This window comes from Micropterus salmoides, unplaced genomic scaffold (assembly GCF_014851395.1).
Source record: "Micropterus salmoides isolate LMB-PRFRI ecotype aquatic unplaced genomic scaffold, ASM1485139v1 Ms_hic_scaffold_20, whole genome shotgun sequence".
Classification (NCBI taxonomy): Eukaryota; Metazoa; Chordata; class Actinopteri; order Centrarchiformes; family Centrarchidae; genus Micropterus; species Micropterus salmoides.
The window spans coordinates 25,416,513-25,431,331 of NW_024041151.1; the positions used below are offsets into that span (position 1 = coordinate 25,416,513).

The window sequence follows — 14,819 nt, forward strand, 5'->3', positions numbered from 1 at the left end:
CTAAGTGTTTAGGTGAATTTGGAAGGGCCAACTAGTTGTGAAATAAAATGAATATGGAGCTAATGTTCCACATAAACCCAAATCCCAGGGAAAAAAGGAAATTGTTTTTACTGCCTTATCTATTCTATGATGCAAATTGGAAAACAACATACATCATTCACATGCCAAAAAATCTCTTGTCTTAGCAGGGCTCATTCATTTTCATTAGCCCCGAAAGGGTTTGTCTTTGTTGTATGTCAAAATAGGACACATTCCACGATCTAAATTATATTTAAGCTTGCATTATGCAAGTGGGACACTTTTATGAATTTACAGAACCTAGAATGTCCCTCATATGCACATTTGCTTAATCTCTTTGCAACAAAATCAAGTCTTACTTGCTGAAACTGCAATCTTAATTCAAAACAGATTGCACTATCCCCTTGCTAACCTATATTTTTACAACACAGTAACTTTTAGCTAACAGTTGGCAGTTTATAGCTAGAAGCTGGTGTAAGCTTATTGGTAACATTTAGCTAACATTTGTAAACTAATAACAGCTTAGCTAACATTGGCTAAGTACTACTAGTAGATTTGTTGGCAGTTAAAAATGTTGGATAAGTAGTTAGTGACTAACACCAAAATATAACTACTCATCATGCACTGATATTAAGTTTGTTAAATTATAATGTGGTGTGCGAATGAACTGTCGTCATGCACAACGAGGTCAGTTACCTGCGTGTTTTGGGTGGAGTGGTGCTTTGAATTCATTGGTTTGCAGAGAGACAGGAACCATTCTGGGTTTTGCCATTGGTTAGGACTTTTCCAATTATGTTTCTTTTAGGTGGGACATGTCTGTGTCTTTCTGTTGTCCACACTAAAAAAACTACAGCCAAAGCAGGATGCATGTGTGCAGGAAATGGCTACCTAGGGAGGAAGGCCCAAAGCCTGTTGATTTACTGCTTGGCTCTTCAAGGAATAGCATGAGCAACAGGAAAAAGCAATAGCACCAGGGAAAAGAATATTAACAAATAAAGAGATAAAAGTAAATGAATTAAGCACAATAAGCAAATATAGACTTTTTTTTTGCAATATATATATTTAAAATATATACATACATACTGATATAAATGTGATAATAAATCAAAATGCTTATCTTTACATGCCCACGTTTATTTTTATTCTTTTATAAACATATTCTTTATTTTTTGTGGAGCTCCAATGACTCTATATCTCACCGCAGAATAGCACACTTAACGACTACCTGCTGAATGTAGTGGAACATTTAACAGCTAAATAGACCTCAGGAGGTGGTAGAGAGATCTTTTAGAGAGCTAAAAGAAGTCAACATTGGACTTACATTTACCAGGTGTCCAGTAACACAACTCCAAACGAAAGATTATATTGCATCTGCTGGTTTAAAATCAAACCTAAAAGCATGATTGTACAAAACAAGCCAATACAGAACCAACATTTACAAAAGTAAGACAAGAGAGAAAATGAAGAGAAAAAGGACATGATCAGCTAAAAACCTGTATGGGTTGTACATATTTTTTTCTGTTGACACATTCATCTCTAACCCAGAAAAAGCCTGTCCTGTAGGCAAAGCATGAGCACAACATTCTACACATTTGGTGTTCTTCAGTGCATGATCTTAGAAACTACTGAAAATAGCCAGCTGTCTTTATGTAAGACAGAGCCAGTTTCAAAGATGCTGAGAATGCCTAGAACTTATATCCCTACGAGGCTCAACCCAAATCCTTAAAGCCTGGTATACTGTGGTCTACTCTATACAACAGCAGGTTGATAGCTGATTCTCTTGTTAACACCTTCCTTTTGGGACTCCAGGTGAACAACAGTAACAAGAAAGAGTGGAATGGCATGATGGGAGAGCTCCTGGGGGGCCTGGCTGACATGATTGTTGCCCCGCTGACTATAAACAACGAACGAGCCCAGTACATCGAATTCTCGAAACCCTTTAAATATCAAGGCCTCACCATCCTCGTTAAAAAGGTAAGTGTCCACTTTCAGCTCAACTGGTGCTCTGTCAAGGCCGAACCACTGGGAGCATCCACGTATTGTTGTTGTGGAATCTTCGACCCTCTAAGGCAATTTCTATCTCTTGTGCGTGTAATGGATCACAAATACCGAATCCCCAAGACAACCAATTATTTGATACTTTGATTTGTACAGCAAAAACACAGGGCAACACAGTGATGAAGCCGAGAAGCGTATGTTGGGCAATATATGGCTGCTGATGTTCAGAATGATGATCAGAAATAAAACTGCTAAACTGTATTAGAAGAACGTAAAAAGAAAATGCTCATTAGAGGCGTAACCAGGATATTATCTGTATCATTTTACCTTATGTGAACAGCAGAGGTTGTCGCATTTAAAAAGTGAGTAGTATCCCAAGTTATTGATTGTGACCGGGAGGCTGCTGGTTCAATCCCTGGACCGGCAGGATAAAATCTGGGTGTGGAAAGTAAACCAAGCACTGCTTGTCCACTTTCAGCTCATTTGGTGCTCTGTCAAGGCTGAACCACTGGCAGCATGCATGTATTGTTGTGCATGCTCCCAGTTGTCATTTACCACCACTGAGGTGCCTTTGAGCAAGGCCCATAACCTCCAGTGGAGCTGCTTAGTGGCCAGCAGACCAGGCTGCGGTTGTACTGGGCAGCTTCCAGGTGTGAATGTGTAACAGTGTGAATGTGATCAGGGCCTTCCTGCAAAAGAGAGGCTTCCTCACAGTGAAGTTCCCCTGAATAAATAAAGGTTAAAAAAATAAAATAAAATTTGATATGCAACATTTTGTTTATCATTCACCTATAGCTTTTCAGTGGGAGTGGGGTTTTATATGCATCTACCATTGGTCTCTGTTGTATCACAGCCTTTTTTTAAGAGTATCATACCAGTGTTTTTAGCCCTCGTTATAGCCATTTTGTAAATAATGTATTCTAGAAATCTGAATGTATGTTTTTCTTCTGATCAAGGTATCCATTTCACTAATATGGTATTAAAATCTCTCAGTACAGTTAACTAACTTGCCGTAGTTCTGCATTTATTTTTATCTGATATTGTTATGAGGTGATCCAATGCTTACTTTCTCATCAGTCAGCACTTGCGACGACTGACATTCTTTGATATAATGGCCCTTTGAAGTTCACTGTGATTAAAAATACAACTCGAGCAAATTTCAAGAGTCTGCTTTAGGATTTTTATGAACAGACACAAAAGCCTGCCTGGAACAGCAGGAAAAACACATGTTGTAAAGCAATAAATTAAAATGTAACATGTACATGAAAGTTGTAAAGTTAAGGTGATAAACTTGGAAACAGACTGGTATTTTTTTTTATGTTAGTCCATAATATGCAAACCTTAAGGTAATCAAAGTTGTTAATTATCAATCAATAACCAATTGTGTGTTTTCAGGAAATCCCTCGCAGTACACTGGACTCGTTCATGCAGCCGTTCCAAAGCACGCTGTGGCTGCTGGTGGGTCTTTCGGTGCATGTGGTGGCGGTGATGCTTTACCTACTAGACCGGTTCAGGTACAAGGGGGACCTGTGTGTATATGTGTGTGCCCATGTGCGTGTTTATGTGTACTCACGACTGAATCAGTGAATGCCTTTGTATGTGAGTATGCACTCGCGCGTGCTGCAGATCTTACCTCAGTGTGGACACCACGGCAGACAGAGGTGAAGATTGACTCCAACCATCCCACCGCTCTGTCTGTGCTGCCGCCTTTGTCTGTTTTCTTTCTGAGTTTGTCCCCCTATTGCTTTGCTCGCTCATGTGCAGTTCCCTTCCCTGCCGGGGTCGCCAGGATTTTGCCCTATACAGATTCTCTGCAATTTCTCATTTTATCTCCTGCAACCCTCACAATTTCTTCCCTCTAGCCCGTTTGGAAGATTTAAAGTAAACAGTGAAGAAGAAGAGGAAGATGCCCTCACCTTATCATCTGCTATGTGGTTCTCCTGGGGAGTGTTGCTGAACTCTGGAATAGGAGAAGGTGAGATGGAGCCAATGAGAAAAAAGAAAAAGTCATTATTGAAAATCTCCAAATCTCACTTATTCAACAGAAAATGTTTTCTTTCTCCTGTAACACTGTAATGCTGTTCAATACTTTCGTCTATACACAGTTTTGCAGTTGTATAAAGACCAAAGCCAAGGCGTTTGTGGCTCCAGGTGTTGCCTCACTGTCATGTTTTCTTTGAGGATGACAAATTAATTCCTTTCAAATCACATTTTGAAAAGAAAGATGTTGCTGCAGCTTGTCTTTTAACAGTTTCTACCTATTTCCTTTGCTTGTTTCTCTTGTCTTCTAGTTTTTCCTTTTCATGTCTGACATTTTATTGGGCTATATTTTTTGGTAATTTCTTTTGTTCTAGGTTGTGTTGTAAACTAAAACCTCTACATGAGTAGAGTGTTTATTATTATTGACTGTAATATATGGGTTAACGATCCTTTTAACGATCCTTTTTATTGTATTCTGTATGTAATTACAGAAGTAGCAGCATTAGGGCTTATTAGTACTGAGTGGTAGAACTGTCACTTTACACAAAAATAAGTATCAAGCGAACTACTCTACATGACTAATCCAATTACAAATCGGAATTTACTCAGCTGAAAGGTCAAAACTTGAACTCGCCACACAGGTGCGCCGCGCAGCTTCTCAGCGAGAATCCTGGGTATGGTGTGGGCCGGCTTTGCCATGATCATTGTGGCTTCTTATACTGCCAACCTGGCTGCCTTCCTGGTGTTGGACCGGCCTGAGGAGCGCATCACCGGCATCAATGACCCAAGAGTGTGTACAGAATGATACTAGGACCATGTCACTACCCAACAACATATAAAAAATATATTCAAATGAGCTTATATAAATTATACATCAATGGAAGTTATTAGTGATCAATACTTGACTATTTGTGACTTGTCCCTGTCCTCTTATGCAGCTGAGAAACCCATCTGACAAGTTCATCTACGCCACGGTGAAGCAGAGCTCCGTGGACATCTACTTCCGGCGGCAGGTGGAGCTTAGCACCATGTACCGCCACATGGAGAAGCACAACTATGAGAGTGCCGCCGAGGCCATCCAGGCCGTTCGTGACAAGTGAGTCTCGGCCAGGCCGGGCCGACCAGAGCACGTGTCGGCCGGCTGCTCGACTTATCAGGCACGCAGAATAGGGCGAGTCCAGTCAGCTCAGTGGGGGGGACATGGACCTCGGGACCAGGCGGAAGCAGCAGAACTTACTGCGGCGTTCCCTCTGATCCAGGCCCATTGCCCAGCCAAGACAGACGTCCAGGGACAGGAGCAAGTGTGGACGTGTCAACGGCACTGGCACCAGTGTGCGGTTAAGCTAACATTGAGTGGAAGAGCGCCCTTTTTCAGGTTGTACCCAGACGAACATCTTTGAGATGGGGGAAATCCAATGGGGGACGCGCCCTCACCCATCTGGCATTGGATTTCATTTGGGCCATAAGCAGCGGTAGAGATTGCTGGTAAACGCTGAATGACACACACGATCTGGTGTGCGAGAGAGAGAGAGAGGGGTGGGAGCCGTAAATGTGTATGTAAATCATTGTACTGTCGCACCGTAACCCCCTCCTTCCCCTCCTCCTCCTCCTCCCTCCTTCCTCCTCCTCCTCCTCCCTCCCCCTCCCTCACAGCAAGCTGCATGCTTTCATCTGGGACTCTGCGGTGCTGGAGTTTGAAGCCTCGCAGAAGTGCGACCTGGTGACCACGGGAGAGCTGTTTTTCCGTTCGGGCTTTGGCATAGGCATGCGCAAGGACAGCCCCTGGAAACAGAATGTGTCCCTGGCCATTCTCAGGTCTGTCCCAGCCGAAGCTGCATTACTCGTATGACTTTTTTTGTTTCTTATCAATATGATTTCCTGGTCACGAATTTGGCCATTTACAGCCATCCAATACATCGCCTTATGTCACATCTTCTCTCTCTGTATCTCCCCTATCCTACCCTCTCTGTCTGTTTGTCTCTGTCAAGTTTATGTCTGTTTGTCACCTGTCCAGCAGTCTCTGTTTCATTTATGTTGCTATCTGGGAGTGAGCGGCTCGAATATTCCGTCATATGCGGCGTGTATTAACTTTGTCACCTCTCTTCCCACCACCCCCAACCCCCTGCAGTTCTCATGAGAACGGCTTCATGGAAGACCTAGATAAAACCTGGGTGAGATACCAGGAGTGTGACTCAAGGAGCAATGCCCCAGCCACACTCACCTTTGAAAACATGGCAGGTATGGTCCTTATCGCGTAGAGAAAGCGTTAAAAAGTGATTGGACAAAAACTGCAGTGGTAAGGTACTGTAGCGCTTTTTTGTCCAATACCTTTACAAAATCGTTGTTTTAGTGTCGGCGTGGGTGCTCTGTGGAAGTGTGCCGTTCAATATCTTGTGCTGTGACTTTGTGCGGTTGTGGTCTTCTCTTAATTTTGTGTGGTTCGCAGCCGCCGTCGTCAGTAGGCGCTGATTGAAAAAGGAGGGGCGACCGCTGAGCATGACAGGCAGACCATGCATTCATGCTCAGCGTAAGCGGCGTGAGTTGTAGACCAGCAGCTCACAAATCCCTACCTCTGCTCTGTTTCTGTTCGTCTGTCCCTTCCCAACAGGGGTCTTCATGTTGGTGGCTGGAGGCATAGCAGCAGGGATCTTCCTCATCTTCATCGAAATCGCCTATAAGCGCCATAAAGACGCCCGCAGGAAGCAGATGCAGCTGGCCTTTGCGGCCGTCAACGTCTGGAGGAAGAACCTGCAGGTAGGACCGATCCCCTCTGCCCGTTCACACGCAAGGTGGAAGGGCTGAGACTGGGTTGCAAGAGAGACAACAAAGCCCTCTCCTCGTGGGGGTTGATTTCTGTCTCTCAGACTCTCTAGGGGCTATTCATTTTCAGTGGTGGTCAGACTGCCAGATCACTGTGTGAGAAACCATGATCTCAGATGCCTTGATTTACTGTAAGGCATCCTCAGTGGCCACCCTGTAGGTCCTAACAGTTCCCAGAGGCCAATGGCACCCGTGTCTCTTGTGTGTGCCTGCAGGAGAGTAAGGAGGCCTCTGGAAGTCAAGCTGTGGCCGGGACCCCCTCGTTAGTATGTAACTAATTAGCAGAACCATTTCCACCCCCCATGTCACCTCTCGCTGTTAGAGTAACAATAAGATAATCAGCCCCGTAACCCTCTAACATGCTGGACATCTGAATTTAAACTTCACCTCCCACGTCCATGGCATGAACTAGTATTTTCTAAGCTGCTGTGGCGCTTATACGCTTCATAAGGTCAGATGATGTGGACATGGAAAGCCAACAAAAAGAAGCAAATGTATTGCCAGAAAAATAAAAACAACAATAACAGGCATTACTGCACGGTTGATGCACTTTGATCGCGCCATCATTGTTTTCTTTCACCTTTCCCGCCACACTAACAGAAGCCAGGAGGCAGCAATACAAATAGAGCATAAAGATTCAAATCAATGCCCTGGTTCAATCACCCTGCAGTGACTCTCCCAGTATGTCTCCTTATCCACTGCAGTGTCCATAATGCAGACACCAAATGAGTCAAATTTATCTTACATGCCAGAGGCTTCATGCAAGGCAATGAAAGCAAAAGCAGACATCAATTTTAAGGGTCAGTTCACCCAAATTTAAAAAAAATACATATTTTTCTACTTGCCCTAGTGGTATTATGCAGATAATTTTAGTTTTGTGTGCTGGGCTTTTGAGATATCCACCTCAGAAACATCTGCAACCAAACGAATAAAACTTATGTGAATGCAATTTAATTTGTGATTCAAAGACATCTGCATGGCAAGATAACACTAGGAGTAAATTTGATTGTTTTTTTGCAATTTGAGTGAACCAACCCTTTAAGCTACAATCAAGCAATAAGGTCCTCCGCTCAGCCGATAAAGAGCATGATTTGCCCCTGTGCTGGAATGCAATCAAACATCCCTCCTTTTTACTCTTGATGGTTTCCCTCCCTGACTGGAAAGCTTGGAGGTGCAGGGGTTCCACATTTAATGGCCAGTCACACTGTGAGTCTGTGATGTGGCCCCTGTATCAGTAAGCCTTGTGCCAAAGGTTCGTATTTGGCCCTGCTGAATAGAGGCAGAAGGGCTTGAGGAAGGTACAGTATAATATCACAAGTGCCTGTCAGCAAATCAGTGTCCTTCTAAGAGTGTCTGCCATCAACCTGACTACTGTATGTAACTGTCGTGAGTGTCCTCCTGTGGATGTGCGTTCTCTACGCGCACACAGCAGGCAAATGCATGCTGGGGGTGGGTTGGGGGGGCATCACTGAGAAAGGAGAGGGACACACTAAACTTCCCGTAGATCAGCGCGTTTTATATCCATGTCAGCGATGATCACGTTGATTACTCTGCACCGCTGAACAAAGGCGGCTCATGCATGCTCATCTTGCTCATCGACCGTCACTGTGCGCCCTAGAGCTAAAAAAACAGACAGACACGCACAATGTTTACTGCCCTAAATATAACCACTGTAATGGGGTCTCATGCAAGGAGCACAGAGGGAGCCCACGAAGCCAAGTCGAGCTAATACAATCTGTTCTATTCGGCGTGAGTATTATTCAGGATATTATTCATACTGTTTTGGTGCACTGATTTGATTACTCACCGTGATCCCCTTTTCACAAACTAAAAATTACAACTTGGTTATGTAGGACACAAACTCATCATGGAGAAAAATCTAAGATCACAGTTTATGTGGCCTCCTCCTTTCTCTAGTACAGCAAGCACTGAAACCTGGATTCCCATTGTTGGCATCATTTAGACTGCTTGTTCATGTGTTTGTGTGTAATTATGTGCTTATACTGCCTCAGGTTGGTGTATTATGCAAAGCACTGTGCAGTACTGTGCACCCACATGCCGTTAAACACAGGGTTGTAACCTGAGAGAACGTGCACTTCTGACTAACCTAAACCTGTTCATGTAGTACATCCCTCATCCTCTGCAGGCTGATGCTATCTCTAGTCTACATGCTGACCATGTTCAAAACCACTGAAAATATAAGTTTAAGTACAAAACCAAACCTGTTGCTTTCACAGTGCTTTACGAAGAATAAAGATGCATGGTGGAGCATTTAGCCGCTGAAGAGCTAGATATTTCCCTCAAGAGTTGGTGGAGACCAAAAACAGAGACAAAAGAGAGAGAATATTGGACTTGAATTCACCACGTGGCCAGAAACGTGACTCTGAATGAATGCTAATGTTGCTCTGTACCTGCTATATTTGTAAATTATGTTATGTTCGCTAACTACTTCGCCATATCAACTTAAAACGTGATAATGTCACATCTTCTCTCTCTGTATCTCCCCTAATGTCAGTTTTGTGTTCACAGCTTGCCCCCAAGCTGCCAAAAATCAATTGTTAAAGATTTAAAAGGCATGACAGCAATCTCACTTGGTCTCACAAACATTTCCATAACACACAATTGAATGCAGTCACTCTAACGGAGACACACGCATATAATTACAATGTTAAAAAGCCGTGTCTTGATTACAGAGAGCATTTTGCAGTGTCAAATTTGACAAACTACAAACTTCTCCGGCTACTGTTCTTTCTTAAAAATATCTGGAAAGTGGACTCAGAAATGAAAGAAATGTTTGCTTTCTGCGCCAAGGACCAGATAACAAGATAGCTTAACAGTTCATTACATAAACAGCATCACTAACATTGATGCTGATGCCAATATATCTGTAATGCTAATGCTAATGCTAATACTATCTATACTTATTCAAGATGTATCCCTAAATGTATGTTGTGTGTGTTATATATAAATACATATCTGCTGTATATACTGTATATATGTATTGTATATTGTGAGTGCTGATATTTCACCCAACATGTTGTTGGCCACTACATCACTGAGAGACTACACGTCTGGCTTTTAGCTTTCCCTTTTAAACAGATGTTACTCAGAAGTGCACTGTCTGAACAAGAGTGAAACTGATGTCAGTTTGGGGTCAAAACAAAGTGTCAGAAACCCTGTTGCGTGATGATGATGATAACGATGATGATGATGATAATGATGGTGGTGGTGTATAATGATGATGCACTGTAGCAGCTCGCTTCTGTTTCTGAAAAGAAACAGGCGGCTGTTGTACACTGTGCGAGTCCCGTGCCACGCTTCATCTGATGGTCCAGCATGCGATGCATGTGCACACGCAGCACCTCCTCAGGGCTCAGAGCGGCCAGACTGCACCCCTGCCATCTCAAACGTGTAAGAAATGGTGGCAATTAAATTTTAAAAGAAGAGAACTCACTTGGGCATTGATTTTTCCTGAACCAAGACGCTTACAGTTAGAGGCACTTGCTGCACAGTCTGACTTTCTCCGTTTACTAACATGAGATGTCATCTTCCAACAGGAAAATACATTTTATTTATTATCACCTGAACTAAAATCGAGTGATGTTATGCACCAACCACTTCTCTGCCAGCTCTCATCTATCCTTCACGCCAGCTAATGCCTACTCCCCACCTGATATCATGCCATTAGGGGGTTGAGAGAAGAGTGCTGGTTGGCGGGTTGATGAGTGACCCTAAAAGTGCCTAGTCATGTGACCTGATGAAAAAGGATGTTCTGCGGGGCCAGTGCTGACCAGGATTGATTTGTCATGCTATTTGTTTTGTGTTTACTTATTCTATGTTTTCCCCCCTTTTTCCCTCTCTCCATCCATGAAATGTTTTGGCATGTTGAAATTCACACCACACTGCCCCGCCCGCCCAAAGGGCATCCCTCCCTGCAGCTACTCCCTCATCCTCCACTTATACTTTCCTAACACCCATCTTAGAGTGCTTTTGTCCTTTAAAAATAGCATATTTTCCATCTGCTAAGATATTCATGAAGTTAAGCACACAAAAGCGCAGATCTTTCCTTTTTTGCACTTTAACTTACGAGAAAGAATATTTTTTCAGCTATAGTAGGCGACCATTCCTTTCGAAACCTTTTTTTCTTATGCACTCCATCTCATACTCCATCCCATTCCCTTGTGTGTGGGGTGAATTTCCATTATACCACTTTCAGGTATAATGACTTTAAATGGGCTTCAATTACTGACTTTTGTCGCTGTTGTTTTCCCTCTTTGACATGCATTTTACTGGCCTCTGACACTGTAGCTTCTCTACTTTTTATACCTGCCTGGCTTTGGATGTGAATGTTTGCTTTGCTAGTGTTTTTTAAATATCCGCCCTTTTTTGGTTCCCTCGGCTTTTGCTTAAGGATCTTCTTTAAAGTAATAACGATCAAGTGGATGGAAATTTATTTTATTTTTCTTTTCTCCCCCTATGCAGCCCTCTTCCTCTCTAGAGACTCAGGATGTAAGAATACCTTAATATGAGTTGTTTTGTTTTGCACACAAATACCCAGTTTTTGTGCTGAGAGTAGCTGTGGGGCACTCGGATGGTATGAGGGAGGGAGGGCACCAAATTGGCTCACCATCTTGTAAGGATATGGTTAAAACTGCTTCTTTATTTTACTGTTGTATTTATTTTTTGACAGGACTGCATTTCTAAATGTTTTCCAGAGCTCTGACCTGGGTCAGAAAACAAGTAGAGACTTTGTAAAGTGTTAAGACATATTCAGCATACTGCTTAGTTCATTCATTTTTAATTTAAGATTGCTTGTGTGTTGACATGAAGAAGTAGCATCACTAAAGTGTGTGTTCGGGCAATAGCGAGCGTACAGGCAGAATATTTGGTTAAAGCAGTGTAACATAGGTATCACACCCACTGACATCTTTACTAGCCATCACTCATTCCAATGCATTTCTAGGGGTCGAGTGAATGTGTCAGCACATTTCTAGAGGACTACTGTGCCATCTATGTGCAGTCCCACTGTGACAATGTTGCATAAAATGTAGACGAAAACCCCCCCTTTTAGACTGAGCAGACTATTTCCACTCTCACATCTAACAGGCTTTATTCCTTTCTTTCTCCCTCTTTGCGCATTTTACATTTCCAAATGCTGTAGTCTCACAGGGAATCTTCCACTATTTAGACAATATTAAATAAGGTAATTTATTGGGGTGGTGGGTGGTGTGGTGGTGGTGGGTGGTGTGGTGGTGGGAAGAGAGAATGGGTGAGACTGAAACCACAGTTATCACCCCAGCCAGAGAACATGAATAATGTTTCTACATATTTATTTTAGGATAGGAAAAGTGGTAGAGCAGAGCCCGACCCCAAAAAGAAAGCCTCTTTTAGGTCCATCAGTACCACCCTGGCCTCCAGCATCAAGAGACGTAGGTCCTCCAAAGACACGGTAAGGAGACGAAGAAGCAACATCTTCCCTTGTTTATTCTTCCCTCTCTTTCCTCTTCTTCTCCTCCTCCTCGTCTTCTGTCTCTACTTTCACCCCTCTCCTTTCTCCTTCTCTGTCCTACATCTCCATATCCGACCGCGAGAGAGTGCCATGCTCCACTCACTCATTTCCACATGGCTCCGCGGCCTCTGCCATGTGTCTGTCCGTTCACCATCGATCAGCCATCACCATTTAGCATCTGTAGGTCCTTTAAAGGCCGGAGGGCATCAGTACAGGAACTCAGGTCAGGCCAGGCCAGGAGCTGGGCTCTGAATTTGGGCAGGGGTCACCCCAGGTGTCCAGGATTTTTGGGGTTTTGGTGAGATTAGTGACGTGTTCCTCTGGAGGAGGGGGGGGCGACAAAAGCAAGCAGTCTGCCAGTGTGTTTTGTCTTGGGCTGCTCTTCCTCCCTGCCTCTGGTTTGGACGTAGATTCTGGCGATTGTGTCCTTTTTTGGTGGCGTTGTGGTGTGTGTGTGTGTACCGTATGTAAGCGTTTAAATATTTGTGTTTGTATCCTGTCCTTTTGACTGCTTGATCCTTCGTATATACATCGTTTCTTTGCATCAATCCCGCCACCGCACCGCGTTTGGGTTACAGTCGTTGTTGGTTTGCTTTTAGTTTGAAAAGCATGCGCTGGTGTTTTGTTTTTGTTTCTCCAAAATCCATTTCCAAGGTAGTCATGATGACCAGTCCTCCTGGGAAGAAAACTAATGTGTTGTCTTATTTATCAACATCTATTTCAGGATTACACTCATGGATTTCTATTAATCAATTTACTTTTTGCTTTGTCATATTTTGTTTGTCATAATTCTTGTTTATTTTTCAGTGTCCTCGTGGTCTGAACTGTGCATGCCTCTTTCAGGGTATATTTTCAGGTGGTGAAGACTGTCTTCTTTTATGATTTAATCATGTTTTTTTACGGGCTACAAACTCGGTGAAGCCTTAGACTCTCACTGTGTTACAAACACAAGCTATTATGGGTTTTTTTTCTAAATCACTTTTTACACCATCTCTATATCTTTGCTTGACTCCTTTGTTGCAGCACAATGAGAGTGTCAGGTTTTCTCCATTCCTTCACAGTTCAGTTGAAAAATCCTCTGCTCGTTGCGGTCGGGAGATTGTGCTCCACAAGCTTGGAGTGCTCTGACAAACCAGTGACCCGCAGTCATTTGTGCCCAGCTGCTCCGCCAGACATAGCTGGTCGCTGACCAAATCTGGCATGAGAAAGAAAAAACAGCAATAACCCCTGGAGATAGCACAGACACCTTCGCAGAAAGGCTGCTTTACTAACATTGTTTTGAATGTATTTCTCAGGGGAGATGTAGCCTATGGAAGTTAAGCTAACGGGTCACAAAGTCAAAAGTATTTTGTCTGTTTTTATTTGATCTCCTGTCTTTCTCTCTCTCTTGTCTTTTTTTATGAATGTTTCTGCTTTGAACCAAACAACCTATACTCTCCCCTGGAGGTTTCTCAATAGAATTGGTCTCGTTTGAAGAGATGAAGAGTGGGATCGCCATTGTTAATCATTTGTCTGTGTGAAGGCTCGGATGCTGGTTTGGGAGCCCTAGAGGGGAAAAAAGAATGTCTTAAAGTGGAAAAATAAAAGGATTTAGTATAATCAAAAAAAAAAATGCTCCAAATGAAAGATTTGCCATCCTCAGTGTTTGACCTTTATTTTGATTTTATATAAATGTTCTTCTTTTATATTAATGGATATCAATGGACTTGAGTGTCAGTGTCCCTCACCCACATGCCACACTGCTCCTCTCTCCCTCTGCAAGCATGCCAATGACTGTAACTGTCATAGCTGTAGTAACAGTAGAAGAAGTAGAAATACTCTTTGTAGTTGTGCCATATATTAAGAAGAACCGCCATACGTGTATTGGATATTGGATAAGTAGCTTTATAACCATTTACTGTGGTTGTGATGTCAGTGAAGTGTCTCTCTTTTGCTGGTCCACTTGACCCCAGTAGGGTGCGCTGTTAGCAGGTCCTCACGGTACAAGACATGAAGAGACCCAAAATAGGGGCTGTAAGCCATATGATGATGCAACTCGCGGGTCAAGGGGATGAGGGACATCCACTCTGACTCCTGTTAATTTTGACAATTTAACAGTACATACTATTCAGTCTGGATGTTGCCCCATCCGTCAGCATGTCAGTTGCATCATAATAGCTTCTGAAGCTCATATGCTTGAATGTATTGGCTCTATCAGCTTGAAACGAGAGGCACTTAAATCTACCTAACCTAAGATCTTGCTTAATTGAGAAAGACAAAAAGTACATAAGAAATGGGTACACTGAGGCAAGACTCTTCCCTGTTTTGGTTCTGCAGTGCAATAATGTCTGTTCATTTGGAATGCGTTGAATGTCCAAAAACAAAAAGATGTGTCCTTTGACATTGGATTATGAAACAGATTTTTTCCCAACACAGTGCTGTGTATGTCAGGATTATGATTGGCATGTTGGAAATCAGTTGGACTATAAAGAACATAATGTAGCTGAGTTTGTTA

General features: G+C 42.9%; 1 protein-coding gene across 10 annotated transcripts in view; it reads left to right on the top strand.

Annotated features, from left to right (window-relative positions):
* The window catches only part of LOC119914832 (glutamate receptor ionotropic, NMDA 1), a 34,506-nt gene that overhangs the window by 16,758 nt on the left and 2,929 nt on the right, over nt 1-14,819 (top strand). For 4 of the 10 annotated variants that reach the window (XM_038734365.1, XM_038734368.1, XM_038734369.1 and 1 more), the window contains 10 exons: nt 1,828-1,992; nt 3,412-3,530; nt 3,879-3,991; nt 4,638-4,786; nt 4,935-5,092; nt 5,650-5,811; nt 6,125-6,234; nt 6,605-6,750; nt 11,299-11,325; nt 12,155-12,265. In XM_038734365.1, the coding sequence (XP_038590293.1) occupies nt 1,828-1,992; nt 3,412-3,530; nt 3,879-3,991; nt 4,638-4,786; nt 4,935-5,092; nt 5,650-5,811; nt 6,125-6,234; nt 6,605-6,750; nt 11,299-11,325; nt 12,155-12,265 (1,260 nt within the window). The remainder of the gene's footprint in view (nt 1-1,827; nt 1,993-3,411; nt 3,531-3,878; nt 3,992-4,637; nt 4,787-4,934; nt 5,093-5,649; nt 5,812-6,124; nt 6,235-6,604; nt 6,751-11,298; nt 11,326-12,154; nt 12,266-14,819) is intronic. The other 6 variants (XM_038734367.1, XM_038734372.1, XM_038734371.1 and 3 more) reach the window with 2 other exon arrangements.